Here is a 15,037-nt window from a genome sequence, read left to right as displayed (position 1 = left end):
TGGATTAATTATGAAATTTGAGAAATGTGATACAACTTGATTACCAAAATTATAAACCACTTGAACAACAAACTCTCTATGACTTCTCCGATGAAATTATCAGAAGAGGGAGAATGTTGCGTTATTCCTTTATCTTATTTTTTGTTTTTTGCATTTGAACTTTTATTATTTTTGTTATAATCTAATTTTATTTTATAAACGGCGTAACCTTACTTTTTTAATATTATTTTACTTTTTTGTATTTCGTTTTATATTCTAATTTATATGTTAGAAAATGTATAAATACCTTAACAAAAGAAAAAGAAATTAGTTAATAAAATATATTTTTACTGACTCGAACCTCGCACCATATCGTCACCACCCATATTCTTTGCATATTATTTTCTTTATTTTTTCCCGCTATATTTTAAATATATTGATAACCAAAATTAGTTGGAAATGTTATAGGTCATAAAGATAGATAGATTAAAAATAACAACACCAAAACTAAATAAGAGAAGGATATATTTTATATGTAATATTTTTTAATTTGTAAAATGTTTAACAATCATAGTAGTGAAGATGAAATTATGGAGATGGGTTCACCTGAATCAAATCCGAATCTTAAAATTCTAGATGGAAAATTTTATAAAGTAATTCATGTGAAAAAGAACAAAGTACAAGCTGAATGTCAATATTGCACAAGTAAAAAAGTTATTAAAGGTTCAACAAACTCCTTTACAAACTTTGTTAAACATATTAAAGTATATTATATTTTTATTTTATAATTATCAACATAATAATACATATACTTAAGTCCCTCTTAGATAATTGTTATTAAAAATTTTTATAGAAGATGTTTGATTACAAATTAAAATCATTTTGGATATATATTTTTTAGGGGTGTGTCAATACCACTTTTTGGAAGCCGATCCGATATTCCCGATATTAAATTGATATCGGCCGATTACCGATCCGATATCATATCTAATTTTGTATTCTCTAAAGATACCAATGCTTTTAATTTTTAATATACTTTATTAGTATAACATCTATAATTTAACTATACCATAACTTATGTCACTCAAATATATTATAATGATGAGTTATAGTTTATATTCATATTCAAATCAATTGCAATTCTAAAAGTATATAAAATATTTTTATTATTATATCACTTTTATATAATAATAATAACATTAATCTATATACATAATAAGTAATAAACAATTATATTATGAAATTTGAAATAAATATTTAACATTAATATAACGAAGATTTCTTTTTAAAAATACCAATATTTCCAATTTATCAGAGGTCATCTTGCGGCGATAATGTCAATATCACCAGCTTCACTAAAATCAGATTCTGAAGAGAATCTCGCACACCTTTATAAACAGAATGCGCAAAAAAAATAACAATATGGCAGAATATTTATTAATTAATTATTAAACATAATAATTTTCTTTAATGCATTTTAAATTGATTAAATTTTGTAAATAAATACTGTAATGTAATTTTACTTATATTATAAATAAATAAAAGTAACTAATAAAGTTAAATTCTACCTTATTATAATTATTTTATTAAGAGCCTTTTAAAATTATCTAATATTTTTATATATCAATTGTAGCTTAAATATTTTCTCTAATAAGAACTTAAAATAATTATATATAAAATATATTAGGGATGCGCCGATTTTTTATCGGATCGGATCGGGCCGGTTTTACCCATTTTAAAATATCGGTTGTCCGCCAATATTATAAAATTTGATCCGATATAAAATGGCTTCTTTAACAAAAATAAAATGTTATACAATTTTTTAAAAAATTATATATAAAATCATTTATTTTTATAAATAAAATCGAAATCCATTTTTATGTATATTTTTTTTTAATAATAATTATGTATTTAATATTTATAATATAAAGTTGTACATTATTATGATATTTTTTATATATAATTAATGATTTTGCAAGAAATATATAAAAAAAATTTGAAAAGATATTTACATGATATATATATATGATATTACAAACGCAAGAATTAATAAGTCATATTAGAAAATAAACTAATTTAAATAATACATAAAAATCACAAATAAGTAATGATAAATACTTATTAAAGATAATGAATAAAATAAAACTAATATATTTTTTTTAGAGATGCCATTTAGCCATATACTCCGAATATAAGCTATATTTAAAACAACACAGAAAATAACCTGCAATTCTAATAAATCATTTGATTTTATTTTTTTTCTTATTTGCAAATTTTCAACTCCCATTAACTATATTACTCTCCCTTCCCTGTTTAAGCTATTAATAGGTAAAAACTAATATTAAAATCCCTGGTTATTATAATTAATTTATTAATAAATATTTTATTAATTATTGCAAATAATTCTTATATGTGTTTGCTATGTTCTTCACAAATAAATAATAAAAACTGTATTTTATAAACTCATCTAATTTAATTGGTATTTATAATTTAAAAGGATCTTGTATTTAAGATACTCTAATTTAGTAAAAGATACAAGTATCTTTTATCTTGTATCTTTTGGATATTTTGAAAAAGATACTAGTATCTGTATCTAAGATTCATTTTTTTATAAAGAATCTGTATCTAGATTCTTTTTCTGGAGGACCTGCCCAACTCTGTCAATTGATAATGGTTTTTAAAAACCACATAAGGCTTTATAATTCTGAGCAACTTACATTGATAAAAGGTCATGAAACTAAACTCTCTGTTACCATTTTAGACAATGTTTTATAGAATGAACACTAATAAGAAAAAATTTATAGGCCTTACCAAATTAAAAATTCTTAAAGAAGAGAATATAAACGACCAATCCAAATCATAAAACTATATGGTACAGTGGCGTATCCAGGATTTTCTTATAGGGGGGGGGGGGGGGAATTTTTTGGGGGCTTCGCCCCCAAACCTCATTTACCTGGCCTTCGGCCAGCTTTCCCCCGGCCTTGGGTCTTATTTAGCTATTCTATTAAATTATTCATAATTTAATAATAATTATATTTCTATTTTTAACTATTATTTACTAATTCGTGCTTATGGATAGGATATTACAAGCCTCTTTTTATTATTTCAAGTTAGGTATATTATATTTAATAAAGTATTTTTAAATGTAAAGGTTTTAAATGTAAAGTTGAAATAAAGTGTAATGTCATTTTTTTTATAAAATTTGCATTAAAAACTAGCCTCAGCTTAAATTCTCATACAATATAAGTAGAATATAATTTTTTTATTGAAAATACTAATAGTAGTGTGTTTAAAATATTCATTAGAAAATAATTAAATTAACAAGTTTTTTTAACTTCTTATCAAATACAAGATTTTTAATTATTTCGTTTGTCGTTGGAACCAAATCTCTGTGTATATTTAACAGAGCTAACCCATTTAGCCGAGATTAAGTAATTCATAAATATGTTTTCAACCTTCTCAAGTTGGAAAAAGTCCTTTTATTCGTACATGTTGTAATAGGCAAACATGCAAGAATATAAAACAACTTCGAAATATTAGGAAATTGAGCCAAGGTTTCTTTACACCGATTGAGCGCATCAATAAAATGCTCAGGTAAAATAGCTAAACGTATAAATATTTATACCACAATTCGAATTCACTGATTAAATTTATTTCAGTATCAATCTCATAGGAATAAAATTTTTCTAAATATTAAATTTTACCAATAGTGGCATTAGAAAATGAAGAAGGATCTTTGAGTAATAAAACTTGAAGATTGCTAAAGACATGTTTTTTATCTAAAACCCGTACTTTTATTTGCGATAATAAAGTATCTAGGGATGAAAATGGATATATTATAATATTCCTCAGTTGAGCCAATATTTATTTTCATCTCAATAATGGCCTAGGTGCTAGACGAGGTTTAATTAGTGTTATATCATAAAATTTAGCCTTCGATTCAACGTCTAGATAAATATTATGAAACATTCATTCTTATTGTATCTACCTGTTCATGTATATTTTCCACCAAATCAATAACCTGAACCAAATCTAAATTTGGTTTTTGAAATTTCTACAAAGTAGTTAGCTAAAAATAATTTATTGACGCAACTAGCATCAATGATAAACTCTGATTGATCAATTGAATCCAATAATGATATCGCTGCTGACGACACATTACATTTTTTCATGCTCAGCCTTATTTATAAATTATCGTTTGATTTCAATCTCTTTGATTAAATATTTTTCCATTTTATTAATATTTTTGAATAATATGTTGGAAAATTGATATTCAAATATTTGTAAAATTTTGATTGGTGGTGGGGGGGGGGGGTAGGGGGTGGGGGGGGGGGGGTTAAATTTTTATTAGCTTAAAATGATATTTATGAAAACCCCTTTCCCCCCCATTGGTTACGCGCCTGATATGGTAGTTAAAGCTTCCTCTTAGATGACATGATGGAGATAATTAATCGAGAAAATTATTGTGAGATATTAAATTTCTAAAAGAGTATCTTCCATTTTTAATGATATATAAACGACTACACAGTTGAGACCATTATTGCATATCTAAAATATGCAATCATTTGCTCTCAGCAGCTGTAGTAATTATCTTAAATTACAGAGCCACACAAATAATAGATGCTGGTTAATTTACAGTCATAGCCATGACACTCACGATGATTTATTATGTTAGAATTGATGAAACAAAAACACTAAAAATCTTTAGAATAAATATGCAAATATATTGAAGCCTTGAGTAATTTACACGGCAAGGATGACATATTAGAAATGAAACATTTTGTAACTATAAAATAAGAACCAGTATGATATCATGAAAGCAATTAAAATTTTATATATTATTGTCGCACCATCTCTAGTTGGATATTATATGTTAAAATAATAGTAGTTTGTAAAAATATCTAAAATAGATTCGTATTAAAATTTTTAATCAAAACTGTTTTCCAAAGAAGAAAAAAATAGCATTCCTAAAAACACGTAAAAAAAGAGAAGAAAAGATATCTAATTTATTACATACATTGTGGGATAAAAAATAAGATGTTTAATTATAATAATATTTTAAATAAATAGATGGCGTTAAATAGTTGAAGGCAAATTGTTACTTATATTTATTATCAAAAGCATTGATTAGTAAAATTTTAAAAATATTAACTGTAATATATTATATAACTGTCAAATACGTCTGCAAAAGTAACATTTTACCTAATATTTTATAAATAATTATATATAATAGAGGATTATAAACTATATGCCTACTACTTTTTATAAATAAATCTTATACTTATTTGGATTTGGAATAATTTTAGAAAGAGACATGATAATTGAATTTAAAAATCAATAATATTCGGTTAATTACAAATTAAATTTGTTAATTTTCAATTAATTAATGATTATATTAATTTAATTGGGGTTATATAATAATTTAATTAATAAATGTCAATTAAGATTCAACTGTTAATGTTAAATTAATATTTAATGAGTGGATATTGATATATTTTTAACACAGAACTTGATCGCAAGCTAACATAGTGAAAATATAATTTATATGTATTAATCTAATCTAATAATTAAAATAGTATTCATTAAATAAGATAGTCTTATTAATTTTTAAATAATAAAATTAAATCTATATATTACTCAATAAAATTATGAAAGAAATTGTTCAGGGAGCAATTACAAAATTTAATCTTAATTCAAGGGGATATTAAGGAGTCCTTAAAAAAAAATTTTTTGCTTCAGAAGGCTATTCAAATTTTTCAGGGGCGAGCTCCTGCACGCCCTCTCTCCTAGCGACGCCACTATCTATTTCTTGTTTTAGTATTGCTATTGGTTTGACTATAATTGTTAATAAATTTAAAGAATAAAAGATAGTGATTTTAAAAAACTTTGTTTAAATAATAAATATATATGAAATGAAAGAGTGGCGTAGCCAGAATTTATCCAATAACAAAATTTTACAGAGAATTCCATTATAGATTTTATTTATTAAAATACTATATATAACATCCCATTATTTAACCAGCTGAGTTGAGCACTAAGCGCTCTTGTTTGTCTGATTAAAATTTTGAAATCAATTGTTACTAAAAATAAATAAAAAATTGTTACATGATGTTATCTTATAATATATTATTTTTGTATAATTTGATTTATATTATAATTAAATATATGAATATTTTTTTTATAAAACGATCTTATATATTCTTTTTGTATAGTTTTATTTTATTATATATTGTCCGAAAAAAATAAATATTATTTTTGTATATTTAATTTTTTAAGTAACGAGTACCCAGTTACTTTTTAGAAAAGTCAGTAACGCGCGTTTCTTTTTTGAAAAGGTATATAGTAACGGTAACGCGTTCCTTTTTCAGATGTAACGAGTAACGGTAACGCGTTTCTTTTTCAGATGTAACGAGTAACGGTAACGCGTTTCTTTTTTGCAGCAATACAACACTAGTGTTTTTCATAATTGTTAAGAAATAAACTCGGATAATACAAATAAAATAAAATAAAATATAAAAATATGATTGTGTCCAAAATATATATGCATTTTATTATTGATTACTAAAAATATCGATACTGTTACATTGCATAAGAGGGATCTGTATAATTATAGATAACAATTCTGGTTTATTTACCCTATCCGAATGAAATATAAAATTGTCTGATAAATCTCCCTTAATATAATTATTCAAATAATGTTTGTATCAATAAATAATAAGATTTAGGTTGTGTTGATTTACTTGATTGAAAATTGTATAACATAAACGGAATTAAATTTGTAGCCAAGTTATTAATTATTACATGAGGAAAAATTATAAAATATTATATAATGCCAGCCAATATTCGAAAACACCTTTGTATGATTATTTAACTAAATTATCTGCTTTTCAAGTTTTTAAATCATAAAAACAAACTAATATGGTCCTACCGTGAGTCACTATTGTTATTTATAAAAAGATAGAATAGGAGATATATGAAGATGATGTAAGCGTGTTATATTGCATCGATTCAAAAAATTTTGAATATTGTAAATGTTTTTATATCTCCATGGCAAATGCATAATAATTTAACAAATGGGGCTACATCTAATCTTGTATACCATGAAAAGCAAGTCAAAGAATTGTGTGCCTTACATTCCCTGAATAATCTAATGCAAAAACCAAATGCTTTTACTAAATATGAAATGGATTGTTTGTGTCAAAAGTATAATTTTATGAATTCAAATTTAATTTTTTTTTAAACAATATTTTTATTAAATTATGATGTATCTGTATCAAATTATTTAATGCAGATGTAAATTTATGAAAATATAAGTTCTGTGTATATAATAATAAATTAAAAAGGATATGAATTTTATTCTTGTTTATTTTCCATCAAGTAAAGTGGGGTACTGGGATAATATTCTAGAAAACCTATTTTCATATCTTGTTATTTAAACACTATATCAATTCTAATTTTTCACATATATAGGTTGTTTTAGTTGAAATTTATTTATAGAAATCAGCTTTTTATCAAACCTTAATCAATAAATATATTTTAACTTGTAAAATTTAAAACTTATATACAAAAGTATTTTATAAAGCTCATTATAATTTTCATATATTTTAAGACCTCATACTTATCCCAACCTCAGGAATATTTAGCCTAGAGATGAATTATCAAAATTTATTTTAATAAAAATTAAAATATTAATTTTTTTCTAATATAAAATAAGAAAAAATTAGCTTCAATTTAATTTTGAGTTAAGCATTTTTTTAAAGAAAAATATATACTTATAAAAGTATCTTATAAATTTTCAAAAATCTATATAATTTAATATATCCCAAGTGGTCTAGGGGCTAGGATTTCGCGTTCTCACCGCGACGGCCCGGGTTCGATTCCCGGCTTGGGAATGTTTTTTTTGTTGAAATATATTTATTATAATTTTTTTTATATTCTAACACAAGCATAAAAATTAAACTATTTTAATTTTATGAAATTGTTGTTATTTTAAACATTAATTATTGTTTTAATATTTTTAGAATTACACCGGGCAAAGTTTGGAACCCACATTGCAGTCTACTAGGTTTAGGAAATTACGACATAAACGTGATCATGTTAGCACTTCAAAACAAAGGTTATGAATGCGTGTGGTTCGATAAAAGAAAGTAATTCTTATTGTGTAAATTTTTTTTGTTAACGGTCAAAAATACCATTTATATATAATTTTGAGAAATTTTTTTTTTAAAAATGATGACCTAATTTCAAGGCCTCTGAGTTGATACTCCCCCCCCCAAGGCTTCCCCTTGAGCCTTAATGACCCCAGAAACTACCCATCTAGAAAATTTATTTTATCTAAATAGGATTTGGAATTAACATAATAAAGATTATTAAATTACCAAGAAATATAACATAACATATACAGAAAATAATCATTTTTCAAAAATTAGAATTTATTTCATAAATAAAAGGGTAAATTATTTAAAATTCTTCAAATGGTATCATGTAGTCTTTTTTTAAATATTTTAATCTCACTCATCACTCTTTTGTGATTAAGGTGATTTTGTTAAAACCTTGCTTAATCTGACCAATTCCTTTTTGAAACTATCTTGTATTTTAAATCTACAACTATTTTTTTAGTGTATAATTTTTATGAGTGGAGGTCAGCCCAGGAAAAAATTTTGACCGAAACCGGCAACTTATGCATAATTTTACAGGCAGGTGTGCCATTGAAAATCGGCTGTGACTTTCATCTTTCAAATCGCATTTTGAATTTTTTTGCACAATATTCGAAATAGCGAATAAGTGTAAAAAGAAGCGCTCTTAAAATAATCAGCAATTTGGTGTAATTATTATTTATAGGATAACACTTGCGAAAATCAGGGTTGTTAAAAGATATTTTTAAACCTTCATACTCCGGTTAAAAAAATGACGTTAGTACTCGGGTGTTGTTTAATAGACCCCAATTTCAAATGCATATATCTCCAGTTATATTCATTATTTTCAGATATATGATAGATCTAACCTTAAGCTTGATAAAATATTTTTATTTCTTAAGCCTAGATTAAAGATGATGAGGATAATTATAATTGTGCCAAAAAATTTTTTAAAAAGCTTACTTTTTTTAAATTTCTAATATAAAATTAAAAAAATAACTTATCCATCACATAATCATGATAATTCATAATATGGATCTTTATTCTTCAATATAAAAAAAAATATTCAAATATAAAAAAAATATAGAACATTGAAATATGCTAAATTTGACATGCAAAACATTTATTACATAAAATATTATTGTGTTCTAAACATAAATTTTTTTTATATATTTGACAAAAATATTTTGTTTGGGGAGTATAGTTTTATGTTATATTTTGATGGTTTATTTGGCATGTATTGCCTGAATGGGCATTTTCAAAATTAAAAAAATAACTTATCCATCACATAATCATGATAATTCATAATATGGATCTTTATTCTTCAATATAAAAAAAAATATTCAAATATAAAAAAAATATAGAACATTGAAATATGCTAAATTTGACATGCAAAACATTTATTACATAAAATATTATTGTGTTCTAAACATAAATTTTTTTTATATATTTGACAAAAATATTTTGTTTTTTTATAAGGGGAGTATAGTTTTATGTTATATTTTGATGGTTTATTTGGCATGTATTGCCTGAATGGGCATTTTCCACGAAATGCTGGAAGCATTTCATCTAGGGTTGCATATTCTGATATTGTATAAAATCTGTAGCAGTTATCAACAAATTCTTGAAAAATATTTCTAATGTGAGTTGCTTTGTCTGCCATTTTTCTCTCTCCTCTTGTCAATATGTCATCAATATTGTATGAATTAGAAATCTGAATCTTTTGAGTATTATTGTTACTCTAAATATCTCAATTCCAAACCCATCAGATTTCCATAAATCTGACATATTTTGATGATTTGATTTGAAAATTCCAGCTAAATAAAAAATTCCCAATAATGCCTTGAATTCTATTCATCAACTTCTTTAGTAGAACTTTCATATTGATCAGTGTAGTTTTTACTTATAATTTTAATTTTTTCATTTGTGATAAATAATTTCTTCACTCATTTTTGGTGATATAAACAAATCAAACCATTTTCCTGGGGTATCAGCTTCTTTCCCAAATTCTTTTACTCCTGGCATATGAAAAATTAAATTTTGTTGACGTGTTCTTACTCTTTGATTTACAATCCTTTTTCCATTGAGTCACCATTTTTAGCTACTTTTACAGAGAAATAGATATGATAAATAATTCTATATTTACCTAAATAATATTTAAGTTTATTGTCTGTTTCAACTAGCATATCTTCTTCATCTAATTCAGATTGTGTATCATGATCACTATCATAAATAAAATCTTATTCCTCATTATCAATTACATAGTCATAATCACCTCAAATAAAATTAAATAAATTTTTATTTACTACAATCTGCAAAAATCATAGTATATGATAAAAATAATTTGAGAAATGAGCCAGATGGTGAAAATAAGAATAAAATAACTCCACCAAAAAAAAATGTTTAAGTTTTCTTTTTCATATATCTCAATCAAAGTATAAGATATTTAAATTTTGTTTTAATAAATTTTATAATATAGTAGTATATATTTATAATTTTAAAAATTAAAAAAAAAAATTTCTTAAAAAATTACAAATTTACTCTGGTGGGGTCTCACAAACCCCAATCAGTCACAAAATGCTTATATCTTAAAAACTGCTCAACCGAAATATATGAAATTTGGAATATAGATTCTATGATATATTTGATGAAGCTACTGAAGAACCCAGATCATAATATTTTACCGTTTTTATGTATTATCATTTCTAGCATGCCTGGGGTTTCATATACCCCACCAGAGTATTGAAGGGTTAAATGGATCTAGATACAGATACATCATCTAAAAATGGATCTGGATGTAGATACAATTTTTACCATACTTTTATAGAGGGTTTCGCTTATTATGAGAGCTTAAAATATGTAAACAATATTTTTATATGGTGTTGGAATTGAAAAAATATTAATCCTATTTTTATTAGAACAAATTCTCATTTAAATTTAAAAAATTTTACATTGAACTTATAATTTTTTATTAAAAGTCATGGGAATATTTATTGGTAACTCACTGGAACTCGGGGAAATTTTTAATATTATTTTTTATATATATATTTATTTTTTTAATATTATTTTTTAAAAAAATTTATTAAAAAATAATAAATATGCGATCATCTGGATATTGGTAGAAATTTTTTGATGTAACAATAATTCAAAGCTTCATTACTCAAAAGTTTTAAGAATTTCATATTTTTCCTTGTGAAAATTTTTACAATTCTTTTTATATTAAAAATGGACAAGGTATACTATATTATGCTGCTAAGTTAGCATAATTTTTTTTTGTTAAAATTATTAATTCTTTAATTTTACATTAAAAATAGAGTACATTATTTAAAAAATTTTAAAAGCGTGTGCTATATTGGATGCTACTAAGTTAGGACTATTAAATCAAATAGTAGATAATTAAGCTATTTATTTGAATAAACATAATATATAAACTGACAATATATAGATATATACAATTTTAAGGAAAAACATAAATACTTATATATAAAATTATATCATTTAAAAATTTATTTAATTTACTTAAATTTGACATATTTTTAATATTACGAAAATAAGAATATTCACTTATATATAAATGAGTGGAAGATTTTCTTCCAGTTCTGGTGAATTTAAAAAAATATATTACGCCAATTGAACGAAAAAAGTATGTAATACTTAAAACTTTTGAGCAATGAAACTTTGAATTATTATTACATCAAAAAATTTCCATCAATATCCAGTCAATCGCATATTTATTATTTTTTTAATAATAAATAATTTTTTAAATATTTAAACCGATGTTCACTGAGTTACCAATTATTTTAAAAAATTCTAAATAAATTAATTTGCTTAAAATAATTTTGCGCATCAATGGTATTGTTTTTTATCATTAATGGGCATCGTATTCCTTATAAAAATATCCTTAACAATCTTGAACTGATTGATATCTATAGATTTAATTGAGGGGAAAAAAATAATATTTAATGAATATTTATATTAATAATATTTTAATTTTTTTTAATTATATTAATCTGAATATTTTTATGTATTTTTATAATATAAAAAGCTTAAAAAATATATCCACAGATATTTAAAAGGGTGTATCGAGATATAGATACCATTTTTATATATAGATACTTTAACAACTCTGATTAAAATATGTCACCTGCTAAAAAAATTTGAGATGATATATTTTCAAACTTTGCATTAGGATTAAGGATAGTGGCTACTCTCTCTGTTTCCTTGGTCACAAAGAAAGAGATTTTTCTAAATTAAAACTAATCAAGTTATTTGAAATCGTCTAAGAGCCAAGAGCGGTTATCATAATTACCAATAATTTTATAATGAAGATGCAATTTTAAAAGATTTGTTGTTTTTAGATAGGAACAGCAGATTATTGTATTAAACGAATTTAGAATAATCTCGACTTGAATTATTTAAAGCCAACCTAAATACACGATGTTAATTTGTTAAGTTGTACTTCTTTACAAGTATTTTAAAGTTTTATATTACCTATTCAGCATAATACATATTATGAAAAGAAAAAAACTCGATAAAATAATGGTTAATTAATATCACTACCAAATTAATTTAATGTCTAAATTAAATATCTAGAAATATAGACGAACTAGATCTTTCCTCCATTCTAGGATTCATTCTTAACACCCCTTCAAATATGATGCTTGGGAATTTTAGTTTACCCCTTAAAAGGAGACATTGGGTATGTCTGAGACGTAAGTTTATATTACACATTTAAAATGTCTTCTTTATAAAAATGAATCGATATTTAGCTCTTCGTATTTCGGCAATAAAGAAAGTGATCAATATAGAAAACATTTATTAAATTTTTAAATGGTTTTTTTTAACTTTCAAAATTAAAAATAGCTATGGTCTTCATATTGTATTTGAGAAAGAAAAAAAGACTTTTTTAAAAATTAGTTTAGGTTTTGTTTTTCTTCTAATAATTATTTATAGTGTAGAAATGTTAATTTGGACTTAGCATTATATATAAAGTGACAAGGTGCCCAATCCACCTAAATCAAATTATAAAAAGATTAGAGAGGGATCACAAGCCGCCTCCTATACTCTTTTGATTATCTTGTGAAAAATAAATTACCAGCCACCCAACTTTTTAAAGAAATTATGAATAACCTAAAATATATTTTTTTCTCTTTATCCAGGTATCGGCTCAAATTTTTATAACCTCGACTCAAAATTAATTTCCCCCGAAAATCTTGGAGATTCTGAAATCGTTTTCAAAAATTATTTAAAGGAACAATTGACTTGTAAAGACAAAATTTTACTTATAATACCATGTTGCCCCGCTCATTCGCTATTATAAAAAAATGATAAATAGAATCAATAAGTCAAATATCTCTTAATTATTTTTAAAAAATTTATCACGAATTTTATGAAATATAAGAAGCTCTGCTGAATACAAATTAATATAATTAGTACCCACAGTTATAAAATCCATGTATGGATCATATTCCAGTGGATCTCTCGATGAAATAAAATGATGATTCTCTTGTTTCTACCTTGAAATTTACAACTAAATATTTTTTCTTCTATGTATTATTTGTATAAATTCAATAGGATAATGTTATTCTAATTATATTTTCATCTATTTTAAAATCAACTACTTAAGTTAGTTATCGCAACATCGATAATTAGTATTTTATCACTCACTTTTGAATGACAACTCGCGAAATAAGTCTATCATATATTTTCTTTGTTATAGTTCGCCCTACCCTTTATATATTTTTCTACACCTGAATGTAACCCCTAAAAAACTTAAGAAGTCTAAACATCTATAATCCAAACAAAATATGTTAAAAGCTGTTAATTTATCAAACCATCCAAACAAAATCGCGAAAAGTATTATTAGTTAACAAAACAATTACGTGCATCGTAATTTATTTTACCATTTATACTTCGGGCACCAAATCATATATTAACTTTTGCTCATTTTTTAAAAATGTTATTAAGTAAAATTATGCCGTTTTGTTTCAGTATTTGGAGCATTAATAAGCTTTTTAAATTTCTTATTTTAATTTTTCTTGTAATACTAAAATGCATGAATAATTTTTATATTTTTAAACATTTTGACGGGTTTTTTTTTAGAAATTAGAGACACTATTATCATTTAAATTTAATTTACATTTATATTTTATATAGTATATTATAATATAAGTTGTCTAAAATAATGCAATAATCAATATATTATTTATACATATGTATTTATGATGATTTTTTACTTTTATCATTTCACTAAAAAAAGTCATCCAAGAATTATTATAGTTTAAAAAAATTTTGAGAAGATATGCACGAATCTAATTGACGAATAAATGTATGTCTTAGATATATAATATTATAAGTGCTAATATGTGTTTGTTTGAAAAAATTGAATTAAAAGAATACTTTAAATTTTATTTTAAGAATAATTAATTATGATGAGCTCAATGTGTTATGATATATTTGATTTATGATAAATAAGAAAAATTCAGTTCTCAATTCCCCCAAACTGTTATATAAGGGTGATCAAATGATAAAAATATGAATTATTATTGTAAAGTATTATATCAGATCTGATCTTTTAAATATATATTTCTGATAGTATAAAACAAATATAAAAAATTTATTAACTTTTCTGAGAATAAAAATGATGATTTTGATATCAAATCCAAATGGTACGGTTTGCATTAAAAACTCAGCCGAGTCGGCTTCTCGATTATTTATATAATGTTATTATTTGGTTGGTTGTGTAAAACCCAAACCCGAGGTTTGGATCTAAAAATCGACTAAACCAGCTATGAGCACAAACCCCGAGCCTAGACCCGAGGTTCAGACCAATATATTTAAGTTGTTTTTCATTGACCTTATTAAAGTATCTAAATATATGGTTATTACAGGTATCAATCGATTGCTAATAAGATCTATTGAAT

The 15,037-nt window shown here is 24.0% G+C and overlaps 1 protein-coding gene and 1 non-coding gene across 2 annotated transcripts; both read left to right on the top strand.

Annotated features, from left to right (window-relative positions):
- The first annotated feature begins 6,789 nt into the window (after window positions 1-6,789).
- LOC135925984 (josephin-1-like) lies at window positions 6,790-14,352 on the top strand. Its single transcript, XM_065461604.1, has 4 exons — window positions 6,790-7,182; window positions 8,001-8,126; window positions 12,708-12,826; window positions 13,274-14,352. The coding sequence occupies exons 1-4, from the start codon at window positions 7,034-7,036 to the stop codon at window positions 13,432-13,434; spliced, it is 555 nt and encodes a 184-aa protein (XP_065317676.1). The 5' UTR covers window positions 6,790-7,033; the 3' UTR covers window positions 13,435-14,352.
- Trnae-cuc (transfer RNA glutamic acid (anticodon CUC)) lies at window positions 7,800-7,871 on the top strand. The gene has a single exon. It is a non-coding gene; the product is annotated as a tRNA-Glu (tRNA).
- Window positions 14,353-15,037: the final 685 nt, after the last annotated feature.

Source organism: Gordionus sp. m RMFG-2023, chromosome 3 (assembly GCF_954871325.1).
Source record: "Gordionus sp. m RMFG-2023 chromosome 3, tfGorSpeb1-WG-v2, whole genome shotgun sequence".
NCBI lineage: Eukaryota > Metazoa > Nematomorpha > Gordioida > Chordodea > Parachordodidae > Gordionus > Gordionus sp. m RMFG-2023.
Note: the sequence above shows the minus strand (reverse complement) of the source record. Positions and strands in the feature narration are given on the sequence as shown.

What these genes read in the sequence shown, in the direction of transcription:
- LOC135925984 (XM_065461604.1), top strand. Translation starts at nt 7,034, where the DNA reads ATGCATAATAATTTAACAAATGGGGCTACATCTAATCTTGTATACCAT. An exon ending in ATGGATTGTTTGTGTCAAAA is followed by an intron (nt 7,183 to 8,000) that starts GTATAATTTTAT and finishes TAATATTTTTAG; the next exon opens with AATTACACCGGGCAAAGTTT. An exon ending in ACATTGGGTATGTCTGAGAC is followed by an intron (nt 12,827 to 13,273) that starts GTAAGTTTATAT and finishes CTCTTTATCCAG; the next exon opens with GTATCGGCTCAAATTTTTAT.